This window comes from Genypterus blacodes, unplaced genomic scaffold, assembly GCF_046128005.1.
Source record: "Genypterus blacodes isolate CSIRO-AG114 ecotype Tasmania unplaced genomic scaffold, CSIRO-AGI_Gbla_v1 ptg000064l_1, whole genome shotgun sequence".
NCBI classification, from domain to species: domain Eukaryota; kingdom Metazoa; phylum Chordata; class Actinopteri; order Ophidiiformes; family Ophidiidae; genus Genypterus; species Genypterus blacodes.
Window position 1 is genome coordinate 1,784,087 of NW_027466876.1, and position 17,209 is coordinate 1,801,295.

At 44.2% G+C, this 17,209-nt stretch overlaps 2 protein-coding genes across 3 annotated transcripts; both read right to left on the minus strand.

Annotated features, from left to right (window-relative positions):
• Positions 1-787: 787 nt before the first annotated feature.
• Positions 788-9,309, minus strand: gnpat (glyceronephosphate O-acyltransferase). 2 transcript variants are annotated; one of them, XM_076155073.1, is made up of 17 exons: positions 9,139-9,309; positions 8,437-8,628; positions 7,614-7,790; positions 7,401-7,530; positions 7,191-7,318; positions 6,681-6,756; positions 6,002-6,153; positions 5,780-5,910; positions 5,421-5,659; positions 5,232-5,333; positions 5,009-5,161; positions 4,678-4,757; positions 4,456-4,596; positions 3,972-4,071; positions 3,784-3,877; positions 3,193-3,254; positions 788-3,050 (listed from the first exon to the last, which is right to left on the minus strand). In XM_076155073.1, exons 1-17 carry the CDS (start codon positions 9,160-9,162, stop codon positions 3,007-3,009), a joined length of 2,025 nt encoding a protein of 674 aa, XP_076011188.1. In that variant the 5' UTR covers positions 9,163-9,309; the 3' UTR covers positions 788-3,006. The 2 variants fall into 2 exon arrangements, with proteins under 2 accessions (XP_076011188.1, XP_076011187.1); XM_076155072.1 differs by having other exon boundaries at positions 5,009-5,164.
• An 867-nt stretch (positions 9,310-10,176) lies between these two features.
• Positions 10,177-16,481, minus strand: hsp90ab1 (heat shock protein 90, alpha (cytosolic), class B member 1). Its single transcript, XM_076154885.1, has 12 exons — positions 16,342-16,481; positions 15,227-15,370; positions 14,842-15,048; positions 14,515-14,674; positions 13,806-13,939; positions 13,375-13,689; positions 13,097-13,262; positions 12,786-12,976; positions 12,162-12,309; positions 11,764-12,032; positions 10,832-11,165; positions 10,177-10,711 (listed from the first exon to the last, which is right to left on the minus strand). Exons 2-12 carry the CDS (start codon positions 15,368-15,370, stop codon positions 10,593-10,595), a joined length of 2,187 nt encoding a protein of 728 aa, XP_076011000.1. The 5' UTR covers positions 16,342-16,481; the 3' UTR covers positions 10,177-10,592.
• Between the last annotated feature and the right edge of the window lie 728 nt (positions 16,482-17,209).

Genomic DNA, 17,209 nt, shown 5'->3' on the forward strand with positions numbered 1-17,209 from the left:
CAGCAAATATCTACACGGCTGAATTATTCTGGACTAAGATAGTAAATCCCTACCAGCATCAGGGTGGCAGCTCAGTAGTTTGACCCCCAGAGAGTTTCCAGGGGAACTCGGTAAAGTTCCCTGACTTTCTGTCTGTGGTACAACTTCTCCAAATTTAATGAGATTCCATGACCATTAGGAAACATGAGCGCCTGTACCTAACAAAATCAATAAGTGAACACCGGCACAAGGGAAAAGCTTCAAAGCGTAGAGCTCAAGGCAGCAGACGACCTAAGTTTAGAGATCACAAACTGTAGCGTGTCCACACATTGATATGCATGATATCCAAAGAGATTAACCTTGAATTGAAGCATTTCTTTTAAACAAATTTCGAGGGCACATGCATGCTCTCCTGCCCTGCATTTCCCAGAATCCATTGCAGTAATCCACAATGTTTTATTTGACTGATACTTGTATGCATGTACTTCTTTGTGATGCAGGGGAAAGTTGATTTAAGCTGCTCCTTCATGTTTCCTATGAAGAACAGAATATATAGAAACAAAATGCCAGAAATATAATATATATCAAAATAAATATGTATAAAATAAATAAATTCATAATTTTAATTGCAATTGTTTTTGGAATAGAAAATAGCCTTTATAGATTCAGATATAGAAAAAATTCAAATTTAAGCTACAAATCTTATTCCAGTTGAGGTTTGCTATGACATCATCACAATATGAAACATTTGGCACAGAGACTTCCTGCCTCTTTTGAAGAGAAAGAAACCTAACGGGGACTTTTTCCATTGTATTTCAAAATACTTTATTAACACACCCTTGTATTTTGACAGCCGTAGCACATTCAGTATTAAAAAGGCCTCACACATATTACAAAACCCAACACATATAACAAACACACTGTGAGCGCACACACACATACACACCAAGGTGTCAAAATGTTACACGTTATATAAAAGCTTTCACTGATGTTAGAAAAAAACAATATGCCACCATAGAAGAGTGTTTCTACAAACATTTTTCTTATGTTACACTACAGGTATTGGTGCCCCATTCTGATTATTGGCGTATATGCAGTTTTTCCAATGGCCTCTTTACATCATCTCCTTTAAGCGGCTGATATTGATACCTTTGTTTAAACGAGTAAGAACTGAAACAACTCGCAAAAGGACGGTTCGGTTACCGACATGGAGGTCAACAAAAAAAGCCACAACAAATGTGAACGACAAACGAGACATAAATAAAAATACTGACTTATCGGTATTTTAAAAAAGAAGGAGAAGGGTTAGAGCCCCGAAGGACAAAGAGTGAAGGAATTCTGATCTGTGTGTTCAGATGAGACGTTGGCAGATACCTGATACAGATCTGATCTAGTTCCACATACGTTCACGGGCTCATGATGCATGTCTGATAAGTGCTACATGTGAGGGGAAACTGGATCAGAATTGGGTCACTTGTACCTGCTGGTAGAATCATGGGATTAGACGCAGAGACGGACAATCTTATTGGCTGATGCGACCTCAATGAGTGATGCTGATGATTACAGCTTACCTATATGACAAAAGTATACGGGTAAGTATGGCAAGGCTTAGCACACTTAATGGCAAGAAATGATAACCCCATGTCTGACTATCTGTAGGAAAGCTGAAGAAGAAATGGAGTGTTGACATTAACGCGCCTTCAGTAGTATCAAGGCCGACCCACAATGCAATCCAAGTGGTTTCAGCGATTCCTACTGTTTTACTGCAGACTACAACCTTTGGCCGGATGAAGTATGGATGCTCGGTTCTGCTCCAGGATGCAACTAAAAGAAAAGGAGATTATTTAAGCTCTGCCTGGAGGACCGCAGCGCCCAAACTGCTGCCGACACGCGCCAGATTTCAAAGTAACGAGTTCTCGCTCTCAGAAAATGTTAAAGTTTCAATTTGGAAAGCAGCCAAGTGAGCAAATCCTGAGCTGCAGTTCTCCCCGCTCAGTAACCACACATCATCAGCCTCCCTCCACATTTATCAGTCAGAATTACAGCTTCCACTTTCTTCTGTTTGCCCTTTCTTACTTCCTTTGTAACAGAAATATGGCGAGTGTGTGTGTCAAAATCAAAACCCTCAGTAACTATGAAGCTTTACAAATCATGCACCTTCGCTTCAACGGTGCGCAGAAAACATTTAGTTTATCTGGTGCCTCTCGTAATGCTTCACACTGGCAATCTGACCTGTAGGTTTGGCAATTTTGGCAACAGGCTCTCAAGCTTTAGTTCCATTGTCGGGGAACACGTGTAAACAAAGCGTAAACGTGCCTGCGCGGCGTTGTTGGCAAATGCCTGAGAGTCGGAACGAAACGGCCTTTGAATTATGCCTCGGACAAAAAGGCGAGTTTGGATCCAAGGCGTCACACAATGAACAATAATTACTCTTATTTTCCCCCCCGTAGTGTTACAATATATATATGAGACAAAACATGAAGAAACATGCCAGAGCGAGTTCAGATGAGGTCCACTCCACATTGGGCACGTAAACACCTGAAAGTGCTCGGCCGCTGATGGGAGCCGGGCTCTGCCTCTGATTAGGTTTGACTGGAAACAACACAAAGGGAAGCCACAGTGGGTCCATGCCAGGAGTGTTAGAGAATACATAGCAAATGCAGCGGTGGAGAATGCCGCTATTCTAAGTGGTCGGGCCCATTCAGAAGCTTTCACAAGGTTGCTCATTGCAAAAGGTCAGTCATTCAGAGGGAGCCAAAGACCTAAGCAATACACCTTCTACAACTCGTAATTTGGTTTTATGCACGGATAGAAAGGAGTCTTAGAAGAGTTTCAAAGAGAGAAAAAAGACGGGGGAAATTGAAAAGAGGGGGTGAGAGGAGGAGAGACGCTTTTTAGAGAAAGGACACAAAACCGTTCGATCCCTTATCTGGAGCAGCGCGACTGCGTTTGTGATCTGTCACTGAGTCACACAGGCGTTTTATGCCCACACAGGGCATGAAGTCGTGGGCTAATGAAGTCAGTGCATCAGAGGCGTGCGACGGCTGCTTTCTGAGTGGGGAGTTTTCCTCCTGTGTGAAGAGAAAATTCAGATGAGGCTTCAAAAGCGGAGAAAGAAGCGAAGACGATACTCAAGACCCTCCGGTCTGAGGCGAGCCTGGGAGTATTTGGCTCCAATCTGCAGCTTTAAGGAAAAACTTTTGCTTTTCTTACCGAGCGTGTCTTCCAAGGAGTTCACCATCACTTTGTTGACCTTCAAAGTCACGTGATCCGCTCTGAAGTAAACACAGTTGAAGCGCGGCGTTATTTTCGGCGCTGAAACAAGCCGGTGTCGATGCTCATTTAAGGTCAGTGCAGCTGCAATTTCTGCACCATTGTTAGTAAGAAGCACACGTTCACACTCAGCTACGGTGGATCACAACACGTATAAATCTTAAAAGAGGACACGCTGTACTGATTTCCATGTTCTATTTTCATTTCAGGCCTATTTTAATGTGCGAGAAAACAAAGAAACAAAGGAACTGCAAACACTGATCCACTTAAACTCTCACATGCTGCATCACCGTGGCACACTGAGTGAAAACAGACCATGTCCATAACCTGCTAAACGTAGGTACAGGCCAAACCCTCATACATCAGGGATGCGTCTACTGGACTTGACAAACTGGGTGCGTTTTTATAGACCCTGAACCTCACGTTTTGCAAAAATCCTGAAACTATTTAAGTTCAAGTTTTCATTTTCCTGAAGTGTGATCTTACCTTGGGACCAAACAGGGGACAGGAGAACGACAGAAACCAACGTACCCTTTGACTTTCTCTACAGCTCCAAGTCTCAGCAAGGCCGCCAGAGCGTTCTTCTGGAGGTCCGACGACAGCGTCTCACTGTATCTTAAGCTGCCTGGGGTGAACATGCGCCAGACGCCAATCAGTATGACAGATAGAAACACACGCAGATCCAGTCCTGGGAATACGTTACGGGGGGGAATACACACCTGCTAGAAGTTGTTGCATGATGAACTTCCGGACGGCAGGGATAAACTGTTTTTCCGTCAGAGCCTCGCTGTTCTCTTCGCACAGGTAGCGGCACACCACCTGGACACACACAGACACACACACACACAGAGTTGGGTAAATCCTCAAGAGTACAGTCCATGGCTTTGTGGATTATTAATGTGTCGGCAGCACCCTCTAGAGGACACCGGCTGTTAAATACACGGTTTCCCTTCCACCACAATTTCTGACACTTGCAGATGACTAAGTGTGTAGAATGTATGACAGCTGTCCTCTCTGGAACCTCCACAGATTTCAATCATCATCATCATTATCACTTTATCTTAGCCTTAAAATGACAGTAAAGATGAATTCCAACTATGTTTCATACAGTAGGCTCATGTTGTGTCACTTTTTCTTGATGAATTGAAGATAAAATCCAGATCTACCAATGCTTTATCAACATTCAATTGATTGGTGTGTTACCTGGTATCCCTGCAGGAAGGGGTCTAGCACCCTGGTGAGAAAGGCCAGCGTTTTGTGTCCCCCGTCGGTCACCTGCACCTCTTGCTCAGTAACGTGCAGCACTCTGGTCTTCTCCAGCAGGTAACAGGCCTCCTCAAAATCCTGCAGAGTGAAAAACAATGAGTCCAGTGCTTTGATGGTGACGTTTACACATTTATCACGGTGAAGTCGTTGTGACCAAACCTGGACTGTAGCTCCGGGACAGAGGATGAACTCATTGGAGAACATGTTTCTCAGGAAGCTGAACGTGTTGTAGACCTCCTCTGGAAAACACACAATGATGTAACACGTAAACACATCATTACAGTCTACTTCAGGGCAAAGACACATAAAAATAGCTCAAATTACATGGATTCAGGTTAACTATTCCTTTGTACACACTTAGAACACCATTTAACTAAAGCGCTCTGCAAATGCTCACATGAAGCTTAGAGAATTAAATGTGGGAAAGCAGACAAACAAACACATCATCATCCCAGACAGCAGAAGAGGGGAGCAGCAGTCTCGGTCTTACGTTTCTGGTTGGAGGAGGCGGCGTTGATGGCTGAAGCCAGCAGCGCCGGTCGGAGGAAGATGTGGAGTCCCTGGTTCCTGTAGGAGGCGCAGGACAGCACGATGACTGCCTGGCTCATGAGCGCCTCCTCCGGTGTGATGGAGCTTGGTCCTCCTGCTTTGGAAAGGTGTTTTGTGAGCAGAAGCAAATGACCACAGACAAGAGACCGATATTGAACACACACCTTGTTCTCCTGATGCGAGCTTGACCCTCCCCTCAGAGGTCGCCACAAGACCGTGATGCAAGGACAGACTGGATGAAACCACCTCAGACGGAGGCATGTGATCTGGAGGAGAGGAAGAGAGTCCACAGAATTAATTGAGAAATGAGGATGAGGAGCGGAAAGGGAGAAACGTTGAATCCCGAGTCGTACCAGGCCAGTGAAGAAAGGCCCCGTACTGCCGGAAAAGATCCCTGAGCCAGACGACTTGTTCCGTCAGTTCTTCCACCGTCATCCCCCGTTCCTGCCGTGCCGCGTGGCTCTGGAGCAGCAGGGAGGCCAGGAGCACCCACGGCTTCAGGACCATGTTCTCTTCTTGAGCCCGCACCAGCCTGTAGGCAGAGTCGTTAACGAAGGTCTGGATCTCCTCGCCGGGCTTCCTGGGAATGTGTCTGGAAATGGAACGCTCATCATCAGAATCCTCAAGTCTAGACTAGTTTACTACACGTCAAAAGCGCATAAAACGTGGATTCTCTGGTGGTAATGAAGGTAGTGGTGTGGGCATACTGCACCTTGGCAACAGGTTGAAATTGCAGCGGTTCACTCTGCCCTCAGCTAAACTTCTGACCGACACAGGTTGACCAAAGTACACATGGATACTTCCGTAGTCTTCACTGAGGATCTTTCTGGCTTTGAACAGACCCTAGCAGAAGCAGAAGCATTACAAATCAGTCCAAACTCAGTCCAAATTAGGTGTTTTAGGTCATTGAAGAGGTCATTCAACACGTGCTGACCGATGTGGACTCTTTGGGTTTGGGCACACCCAGCAGCTCCCTTGCATAAAGTGCCTCCTCCAAGACCCGCTCATAGCTGATGCTGACTGGGACCAAGCTGATGTCAAAGACCTCCCCTTTGAAGAACGGCTCCATCACGATATTCAACAGACCTGAGGGGAGACGCATGAAAAGAGACAAAAAGAGATTTTATTTGAAGATGTACGTTAAAAAAAGGATGTACCTTTGAAAAAATAAATACAGAAAACAGAAAAGTGTAAGGTGATATTTTAAAATAGCAAATTTCAAGTCAACAGCACCTTTAGAAAATATATTTACTGAGACAAATGGTGACATGTTCAACACCTATTTGTACCCACTGTATGTAAGGACTTCAGATGAGACATTTATCTCTGTAACACACATACAAGTCCTAACAGTGACGGGGAAAATCCCTGTATCTCTGACGCTCGGGAAGTTTGGGAACAAAATGATCAAATAAAACAAGCGGATTGAAGGCCAAATATATGAAAACAAGGACAAAGGGTAGAGAAAATAAAAACTTTCCTTTCGGGAAGAGCACGAAAACATAATACATTCATAAAGGTAATAAACGCTTACAATTAATAACAAATTATTTTGTTAGATGAACAGTTCAACATAACACATGTAGATGTTCGACAGGTGAACTGCACCTCACCCAATTTTGGAGTTAAAGACTTGGAGGTTCGGCTTCTGGTTCCCTCGAGGAAAAACTCGACAGGAGCAAATCCATTCTGGGGTAGAAAAATGCAAAGACAAAGACAAAATCTAACTTAGTTTCATCCGTTTCCATCTGTTCCATTTGCATGAGAGAATGTCCTTTAACTGCGACAGTCAGCATTGGTGGCTGCACCTTGTTCATCTCAGCGGCACATGAACATCATCCACTGACTCAAAATGCAAAGCAGAAATAAGCTGATTTCTGTGTCCTTGTTTTCATTAAGGGATCCATTTTGAAGCCGTAGCAATGGTTTAATGTTGTGAAACACACAAAGATCCACTTCTACTCTCATCTGCCGTAGCACTGTGGTGCACAGTGATTGGATAAAAACGCCAAGAGCTTTTTGTCTTAAAACCTGACTGACTAACAATGGTCCTAAGACAAAATGTGAAAGGTAAATCTTAAGCAAAGACATTCAAACACTTAAAGATAAAGCAGTGTCCTCACCTTGAGCATGGCCTTGACGTACTCGGAGAAGACGGCCCAGTACAACTTATCTCCCCCAAATGACCTTCGGATGAAGAAAGCCCCAGACATACGCAGCATCTCTCCGACTATCTTCATCGCCATGAAATCTGTAAGTGTATGTGCAAATACGTCACGCTCAGAAACCCTTAAACACATAAGATATGATCGTTCTTCCCGTGCTGTGCTTACCCATGCCGGCGGCAATGACGGGCAGGGCGAGGTCGTAGGTGTACAGGAGGTACGACATCAGCAAGAAGTCCATGTAGCTACGATGGCTGGGCAGCAGAACCACAGGGTGCTCGTGAATGGCCTGCTGGAGCTGACAACAAAGCGAAGGAACCAACCATGTGGGTGTGTTGTCCTTTGAAGTCCAAAGGGATCTGCCTGTGCATTTGTACTCACTCTCTGGATGCCTTCCTCGTTGACACAGATGCTCCTGAAGAGGGTTTTGAAGGCCTTGCTGAGAGCGAAGGCAAAGAAGCGAACAGTGCTGAGTTGCAAGCGTTGAGCCATCTCCTCCAAGATGGACGACGCCTCCTCCTGGATGACCTCGGCGGCCTCGCCCGTTTCTTTGGAAAGCTTGAGACATTAATTAATTGAGACACACATTAATTCAGTGGTTCTCAAAATGTTTCTTTCTCTACACTTGCTGGGGACACTGTATTAAACCCAGCACCGATTTTTTTTTTTTTGCGCACGCGGGCGCCGGGAACGTGAGGTTACAGGGGGAGTTACAGGGGGTACGATATTAAACTCTGTAACCAATATTGCGCACGCGGGCGCCGGTAACGTCACGTCAACACGTCTTTGCTTTAAGATTATTTCCGGCCACCGGGACCACTGTCCGAAAGCACCAGCGTGTCTGGCGTCCCCTGTAACTCCCCCTGAAGCCTCTGGTTACAGAGGGGTTACAGGGGGAACAATATTAAACCCGGAGCCAGTTTTGCGCGCGCGGACAGTGGTCTCACTCAGCAGGAAAACTTCTGATCTATAAAAGGGGGGCGCGAAAGAAAAAGTTTGAGAACCACTGTTATAGGGCCAACATCAGGTTGATTTTATATAGAATGAGCCATGCTCACTCAACCTTGGCAGCAGATTGGGACATTTAGGTGAGAAATATTCCAGTTTGGCCTTAATACATGCAAATATTCTGACAACTGAGCTCAATACTACATTTCAGTGCCTTCCATCGGCTTTAAAAAGCACCCGCGTCATTCCAAAGTACCTGTTTGATGACATAACGGATCTGATCGGACTCCAGCACCATTCCGTTCAGCGTGCTGCCTTTACAGGGAGCGATTCCTTTGTACATGACCGGGGTGTAACATTTGAGGGCGTATCGGAGGTCACTGGTGGCTCTCCTCTCCTCCAACATGTCCTCAAAGTCATCTCGTTTCTTCAGCATAGGGTCTCTACGCTGTGAACAAGAAGAAAGACAACATCACACTAGATTATGGCCAGATGGAGATTCATTCATACTTGTGCAGTCCTAATTCAAACAAATGTGTTGATCATGACGTGTTCGACCCAAAACATTTTCTTCTTCTTCATGAATAATTTGTTGTATTGGACTATAATATGTTGACAATTTCTTTCACGTTATTCCATTCAAAAAAAGTTGATATCGATGTTTAATTGACGAGAATCACGCGAGAGTTGTCGCGTCCTACTCGGCTAGGCACGCTAAATCGGTTACCTATCTCTCTATGAAGGATGGCTACGATGTGGAACCCGCTTTGCAATATTGAATTATTAAAAATGTTTACATTATTGCCCCCTTTGTTGTCAAATTGCACGCTACTAATGTCTTATTTAACTTAAACTGTAACCAAGACGCAGACAACCGCCGAGTTGCCTGAAATGTCAAATGTCAACGATAAGGAGTTAGCTTAGCCAGTTTAGCAACGTAGAAAGGGAATATACGTACCGAATAAACAACTTTTGACGCCATACTTTGTTACACTTTGCAACACATCCACAACTTAGGCTTCAGTCACATACGCCGGCGAGAGAGTTCGTGCGGTCCGGCACTTTAAAAAAGAAAAGAAATTAACACATGAAGTACTTCGCATGGGCGTGACAGCGGCCGCTTCCGTGTTTCCTGCAGGGTGTACGTGTCGATACCAGAATCATCGATACCGCAAGGAGCCCACGTTACCCTGCTAAAGTCAAATATGTCAGATCTTTTGTGTTGTCATTTGTGTCATGAATTGATCGTTTTCCCTCAGTGTGATTGTAGGGACCCATATGGAATATCTGCTGTAATAGTACTACTTAATATATTATAGGATTTGAACCAAGCTCTTAAGTACCACTGCACTACAAGTGTAATCGCTATCATACATGATTCAATATGTGCAGTGCGTAATTAGAAGTATTATATGTCGTATTTCTAACCCCAAGTATTTTCAATGATTGTATTTTATTGTATTCAAGTATTTTATTTCATGTTATGCGTCTCTGTACACAATATCATCATCAAAGCTGTTTTTGCCTGAGTGACTTTTGATCTGCAGCACTCACAGGTCAGACTGGCATTAATGAGATGCAGAACAAAAAGTACAGGTCAATATGTACAAGTAAACGTTTCTGGACAACAAATACATGAAGTTTTTCTCCGATATGCTTCCCTCAACTGACATTTGTGAGCAGTAGTACGGGCTGAAAACCCAAACATGCTAGATTTACATACAGATTAATGAATTAACCCATCTGATAATAATCTGGTGTTAGGCTCAAGTAGCTGCGAGTGGGAAAATTATGACAGCAGCAAAGATGTGGCCAGGCAACAGGAATGTGCCAACTTTTCCACAGCTCCATCCCTTTACTGCAGTACACATGGGGTAGTGATGTTGTTGACCTCACATTTCAATCTTGATTCATTTGTTCTACATAAAATGATGGCTGTACTCCATTATATAAATAGAAAACACAATTATACAATGAAAAGGCAACAGTTCCAGTATAATGTATTACATCTTTAATTTTTTGCAAAACAAGACTGAATACAGACAAGCCTGGACTGAGGCAAAGGAATCTTAGTCCTCTCCATGCAGCGTGCAGTGTTGCACACGAGCAGAACCGGCCGAACCCTTCCCAAGACATCTGATAATGGAATGTACCATTCCCGTGTTCACACAATATACCACTCCAACTTCTAAAACTCGGTGCAACAGGGTACGTGTTAAAACAAAATGTGCTGTCACCATGAACTTTTTACAGCAAAAAAACAAAACCGCTTTTCTTATTTAAAGTCTTGCAGGAATATCGCTCCGGAACACAAGACCGACACTGGTCCACCAGACAACATGAAAGACAAAATTTCTCAGTTACTGCAGTTAAGGATGAACAATTGTAAAGTGAGGCTTAAGTATCAGAAATTTAATCCACTTCTTCCATGCGCGAAGCATCGTCCTCCCCATCGCCTTCTAGTGGCGGGATCTCTTCTGGGGCGGGTGCGGCGGTGACTTCCTCTGTTGGGACCTCGTCGTCGTCGATTCCTGAAAGTGGAACAGAAGTGAACAGTTCATTAAACAATGAAGCGCACTACATATTTCCAGTTAAAAACCATGGTTGCATTTACAGCACGTTCAGTTAGTGTGTGGCTTTTGTGGCCTTACCCAGTCCGAGCTTGATCATTCTGTAGATGCGGTTGGAGTGGGTCTGTGGGTCGTCCAGGGAGAAGCCGGAGGACAGCAGTGCGGTTTCGAACAGCAGGATGACCAGGTCCTTCACGGCCTTGTCGTTCTTGTCGGCGTCGGCCTTCTGCCTGAGGGTCTCCACGATGGGGTGGTCTGGGTTGATCTCCAGGTGCTTCTTGGCCATCATGTAGCCCATGGTGGAGTTGTCCCTGAGTGCCTGAGCCTTCATGATCCTCTCCATGTTGGCCGTCCAGCCGTAGGTGCTCGTGACAATGCAGCATGGTGATGAGACCAGTCTGTTGGACACTGTCACCTGTGGGGAGATGCAATAGCACAGCACGTTAAGAGAGCACAATAACCCACAGACATTTTTAATAGGAGGGTCAAATCCCGGTTAATGAAGCATGCAGCAGACGTGTTAGAACAGCATCTAAAAAAAAACAAAACAACCACATCCAAGTTTTATTAAATTGTCAGATATGCCAATTTTGCATTTGAGACCAAATCCATATTAGCACAACCTCTGGCCAATCCATATTCACTCCTGGTTAATGTTTTGCTCAAAGTTTCTCACACTTAAAAAATATTAATGCAGGCATTTTGTTGAATCAAACACATTCAGTTCTTCACTCTTAAACTGGTCTATCAGCATCTAAATGAGCAGGCGTCTTCTAGAACCCACATCAGCTAAAACAAACACTCGGCAAACAGTGACCGAAGTCACATCACACGTCACAGGAGACTTTAGCAGCCACCCGCTTGCTTCATTGACTCACCAGATTACAAGTTAGGACCAGTTAGGGAACCTGTCAAACAGAAACTGTCAGCTGCAGTGATGATTTCAGAAGTTACCACACCTTGTACGGAAATAAGCCCTTAGAAAATGAGGCTCAAAGGCTCAGCGCACTGACCTTCTCCACTTTCTTGTCAAGGATCTCCTTCATGAGTTTGCAGAGGTTCTCGAACTTGGTCTTGTCCTCCTCCATCTTCTTCTTTTCCTCCTCATCCTCAGGGAGCTCCAGGCCCTCTTTGGTGACAGAGACCAGGCTCTTGCCATCAAACTCCTTCAGCTGCTGCACACAGTACTCGTCGATGGGCTCTGTCATGTACAAGACCTCGAAGCCACGCTTGCGGACGCGCTCCACGAAGGCAGAGTTGGCCACCTGATCCTTGCTCTCGCCTTTGGTAAACAAAAGAATAAGCGTCAGGATTACAAAGAAGTACTGCACCAACTCTATATCCCATTTGCTTGTTGTCCAAGCCCGAGTCTAAAAGAACAGCTACCAGATGCCATCTTCTCCAAGCCTACCAGTGATGTAGTAGATGGACTTCTGGTTGTCCTTCATGCGGGTGAGGTACTCTGTGAGGGAGGTCATCTCATCTCCAGACTGAGAGCTTTGGTAGCGGAGCAGCTCAGACAGCTTCTTACGGTTCTGAGAGTCCTCATGGATGCCCAGCTACAGAGAGACACAGTACTTGTTACCAAGAGGTCCACATGGCAAAAAGCTGAACTACTGTTTAGAAAAATTCTTTACATTACAACACATCTATACACAATGACTACAGCGGGACAAGCCGACAAGAAGTCTTGCAACTACAGCACTACTATGCAACTTGCTTTAGTCTGCAGTACACTAGTGCAGATACAGGAGAATTCTACTTTCTGATCAATAACTCCACATTACGCAAGTGTAGGAGAATATAGGGAAAGACCGCTAGGATAAGCACTAATACTATTCAGTCATGACCTACAGCCAAGAACTGATGAAATGTACTGAGTGAATCACCAGATTGAAAATAATTTTATGTAAACCTTCAAAATCCATGGAGGCACTGAAGGCAGAAGGGCAATGTGAAAGATCTTTCATTAGATGGAGAAAAAAGAAAGACTTTGATGGTTAATTCATACTTTGTCGCAGACATTTTACGCTACCTTGATGTTCTTGGAGAAGGCCTCGTAGAACTTCTTGTAGTTGTCCTTGTCTTCAGCCAGTTCGGCAAAGAGCTCCAGGCATTTCTTGACGATGTTCTTGCGAATGACCTTGAGGATCTTGCTCTGCTGCAGCATTTCTCTGGAGATGTTCAGGGGCAGGTCCTCGGAATCCACAACACCACGTACAAAGTCTGGAGGGGAAAGAAGCACAAACGAGAGTTTATTAGATCACATTACAAATGAATGTTTATGGATTTTGGATACTATGCAGTGAAGAGGAATGACAGACAAGTAGTGTCAGGTTGACTTACTCAAGTACTCTGGGATGAGCTCTTCACAGTTGTCCATGATGAAGACTCTCCTGACGTACAGCTTGATGTTATTCTTCTTTTTCTTGTTCTCAAAGAGGTCAAAAGGTGCGCGACGAGGGATGAAGAGCAGGGCCCTGAACTCAAGCTGGCCCTCCACTGAGAAGTGCTGTGGAGTAGAGAATCACTGGTTAAGGGGTGTCTATTGAGAAATCTATTATTCATGAATATACAAGCCGAAGGCCAAAGCATGTATGCAAACAGCTTTTGCGTCCCGTTACCTTGACAGCCAGGTGATCCTCCCAGTCATTGGTCAGACTCTTGTAGAACTCCCCGTACTCCTCGTTGGTAATGTCATCAGGGTTTCTGGTCCAGATGGGCTTGGTCTTGTTCAGCTCCTCCTGGTCAATGTACTTCTCCTTGATCTTCTTTTTCTTCTTCTTGTCCTTATCTTTGGAGTCTTCTTCGTCATCTGAGCCGACATCCTCGATCTTTGGCTTGTCCTCACCTTCCTCCTTCTCTTCCTTCTCCTCTTTCTCTGCCTTTTCCTCCTCAGCCTCGTCGTCACTGATCTCCTTGTCGCGTTCCTTCTCCACCTAGGAAGGAAGGAAGGGAATGGATTTTAATTTAAGACAATGTTTAATTAAGACAATACACATTTATGCAAAACTGAAAGTTGAAGCATAAAATTCAAGCAAATGTTAATACTTACGAACAGGGTGATGGGGTAGCCAATGAACTGAGAGTGCTTCTTCACAATTTCCTTGACCCTCTTCTCCTCAATGTACTCTAGCTGATCTTCCTTCAGGTGCAGAATAATCTTTGTTCCACGGCCAATATGCTCCTCTGGGGAATTAAGAATTGCACATTCGTGAACGTGTGATATCATGAATGTGATGCCGAGGCAGACAACATTGTCCACACAAAAAGGTCGTCTTCCCATCAGTCGCATACAATAATTGTCTTGACACCATTTGACCACCTTTTCAAATGTAGGTTTTAACGTCAAAGCAATGTCTGCGATAGTGACACACGAAGCCATTACAGGTAAGAAACAACTTGCTACAGTTATAACATACCACGGACTAAGTTGGTAGTAGGTTTCTATCATTATATAAGATGATAAAACCTAAGGCAAGTGACCCTGCACACACTGTACATGGCCAATTATTTGTATAGGGCATTATTCTGAGATCAATTACACGGGTTGCTTACAGGATCAAATCTATATTTGTGTTTCAGGCGGCAGGTTTCCTGAAACCTCGGACAATGACTTGCTTGGTCTCTGAAATTTAACCCCAAATGAAAATTGAGCCCATGAACAATAACATTGTATAAGCATGTCGAGGCCTCTACAGTAGCATCTTTGTAGCAAAAAAAAAAAAGGGAAAAGCTTTTTGAAGAGGTAATAATTCACATACCCGTGTCAACCTTCACTGTGAATGAGCCTCCAGCAGATGACTCCCAGGCGTACTGCTCATCATCATTGTGCTTGGTGATGACAACCACCTTCTCGGCAACCAGGTAGGCAGAGTAGAAGCCCACACCAAACTGACCAATCATAGAGATGTCAGCTCCAGCCTGTAAGGGACACGGTTATTGTTAATTTGTAGTCTTCCAAGTGACAAAGTATCCAAGCTCATTGCATTTTCAGTTAAAACTACAGCGTATTGTTAAAAACAAGTCCGGTTGTTTTCACACATCTGTAATCTAAGACTGAAGATTCTTAGACTTATACTTTGTAGTACCTGCAGGGCCTCCATGAAGGCCTTGGTGCCAGACTTGGCAATGGTTCCCAGGTTGTTAATTAGGTCAGCCTTGGTCATGCCAATTCCAGTGTCGATGAGGGTCAAGGTGCGCTCAGCTTTGTTGGGAATGATTTCAATCTTCAACTCCTTGCCACTGTCCATCTTGCTGGGCTCAGTCAGACTCTCATAGCGGATTTTGTCCAAAGCCTTTGAAATACACAAGATTTGATTTAATTCACATTCAACAGTAACTGGTGTGAGAAATCTCTTTATTCAGACAACAATGGCACTCCCTTATTTTAAAATAAATTATTAAACTTGCCCTCGCAGCCCAAGCCCACTAAATGCATTCAAATATCATAGATCTTTATTCCTGCAGACTTACATCAGAGGCGTTGGAGATCAACTCCCTAAGGAAGATCTCTTTGTTGGAATAGAAGGTGTTGATGATAAGGGACATAAGCTGAGCAATCTCTGCCTGGAAGGCAAAGGTCTCAGCCTCCTCCTCTTGGTGCATTTCTTCAGGCATCTGCACAGAAAACATTGAATGGCTCATCAAAACAAATACAAGTAATCGACTAACTGAAGGGGCGAAACAGTTCGGTACAATGCGAAGGTTTAGCGACACACGACGCAATTAGCTCATTTATAATGCAATCAAGTCAACTCGTTATGGGTTATTCGTAAAACCGCTTCATCGATTTGACCAAATCCACACCCGGTTTCGTCACATTAAGCCACATAGTTACTACATAGCAGCGGAACCAACATGGCGTCGACCGACAGACAATGGACACGGACAACACGTGCTAGGAAACGGCATAGCGGCGAAAATCACAGCATTGCCGGTATTAAATGTAGTATAATGTTTGCCTTTTCTGTTAAATAAGTTTTAAAGCACTGGCTTTGCTGGGAGAGGACAGCTGACGGGCATTTGAAGCGTCCCCAAACACACCGTCGCAGGAATGACTGTCATTTCAGTCAAATGTGCTCACGAGCACGAGTCAGGGCAGGAGCCGGACACACTGTAGTCATGTATCGCTCCTAACATCCTTTTATCAAACACACACACACAGCAAAGTCAATTGGAAATCAGAATTAGCCGAATAGAGTAAAATAGATCCCCACTTTAATTTCTCTTCTCGGTTTGACTGTAACATAGATTATAAAGCGATGCAAGAACAGAATATACGCCGTCATCTTCACAACACCTGCCTCGGCCTAAAGACGCAGAGTGCCGCATTTTCGTTGCAACAACAAGACGGGCTGTGTGTTGCCCCCTGGATAGATCGCACAGGAATATGACTGTATGCATTACATTATACCAGGATGGTTATTTACACTAACGGCAAGAACCTTAACACATACTGTGCAAGCTATAATGACGACTAGTCTTTCGCCACCACCAGGACGTTAAGCTCCATGCTGGGTGACCAAAAAAATAAATTCTAAAAAGATAATGGTAGCTCCTACACGCATATGTAACACTGACATACATACCTTGTGTTTTTCGGTGACTTTTCTTGAATAAAATGCAACCAATGTAGTGTCCCTACTGCTCTCTGACGCAGGGAAATGCAAAGGGACTTCCTTTTAATAAACCGGAATCTTTATAGCCATGCGTTTCAACGTGCGGCAGTATCCCTCCGCAGACTCGTAGCATAAGACTTTCACTAAAAACTGGCGTATGGGTAAAAGACAGCGCTGAAGCTGCGAAACATTTTGTTTAAAGGTTACAGATGTCAGGATTGTTGTCATGCATTACTGTTAATGTAATTAGGTCGTATGCTTATTGTTACAATCTGCTCCCTCAGATAGTTATCAATTGCAGTTTGCAGTCAAATATGGCACTAGATGCAACTTAGAGCTTTACCTGTACATTTGCATAAAATCTGCATGCTTTTTATGGATAATTTCCTAAATGTATGTGTTTCTTACATCAGTTTGTGCCTCAGTGCAAGCTATCTTGTACATCTTACAGCAATAAAATCAAAACACATTTTCGAAGTGACGCTACCCTTGCGGCAGTTTTACTCAGAGGCTATGTTTTTAGTGACAGGTTAGACCCAATGGATGCCACCGTATGATGTTGAAAGAGAAATACCAGCACAGTTATATGAAATAAAGTTCACTCAAAACACAAATGCGTCATTTTCCATCGTATGAGAGTGGTAATGTGCGGGGGTCTGTTTGAGCTCACGGAGGAATACGTGAAGGCGAATGGGTGTGCTTCGTTTCTTCTAGCACTTTCCATGAAAAAAAACCCGCCTAAATGTTACGTCACTAGCTTGTCAGATGCAGGATTCAGTCTCAGTCTGTGCACCGCAGCTGCTGTCAGAGACCCAATACCTACAACACAACTCCATGG

Excerpts from the sequence above, each read along its gene's own strand:
- hsp90ab1 (XM_076154885.1), bottom strand. The coding sequence starts at position 15,370 with ATGCCTGAAGAAATGCACCAAGAGGAGGAGGCTGAGACCTTTGCCTTC. Across the intron at positions 12,977-13,096 it reads GCTCATCCCAGAGTACTTGA|ACTTTGTACGTGGTGTTGTG; the intron begins GTAAGTCAACCT and ends TTTCCCCTCCAG. Across the intron at positions 12,310-12,785 it reads CCTTCTCCAAGAACATCAAG|CTGGGCATCCATGAGGACTC; the intron begins GTAGCGTAAAAT and ends GTCTCTCTGTAG.
- gnpat (XM_076155072.1), bottom strand. The coding sequence starts at position 9,162 with ATGGCGTCAAAAGTTGTTTATTCG. Across the intron at positions 7,531-7,613 it reads ACGAGGAAGGCATCCAGAGA|CTCCAGCAGGCCATTCACGA; the intron begins GTGAGTACAAAT and ends CTTTGTTGTCAG. Across the intron at positions 3,255-3,783 it reads GCTGTAGAGAAAGTCAAAGG|AGCGGATCACGTGACTTTGA; the intron begins GTACGTTGGTTT and ends TGTTTACTTCAG.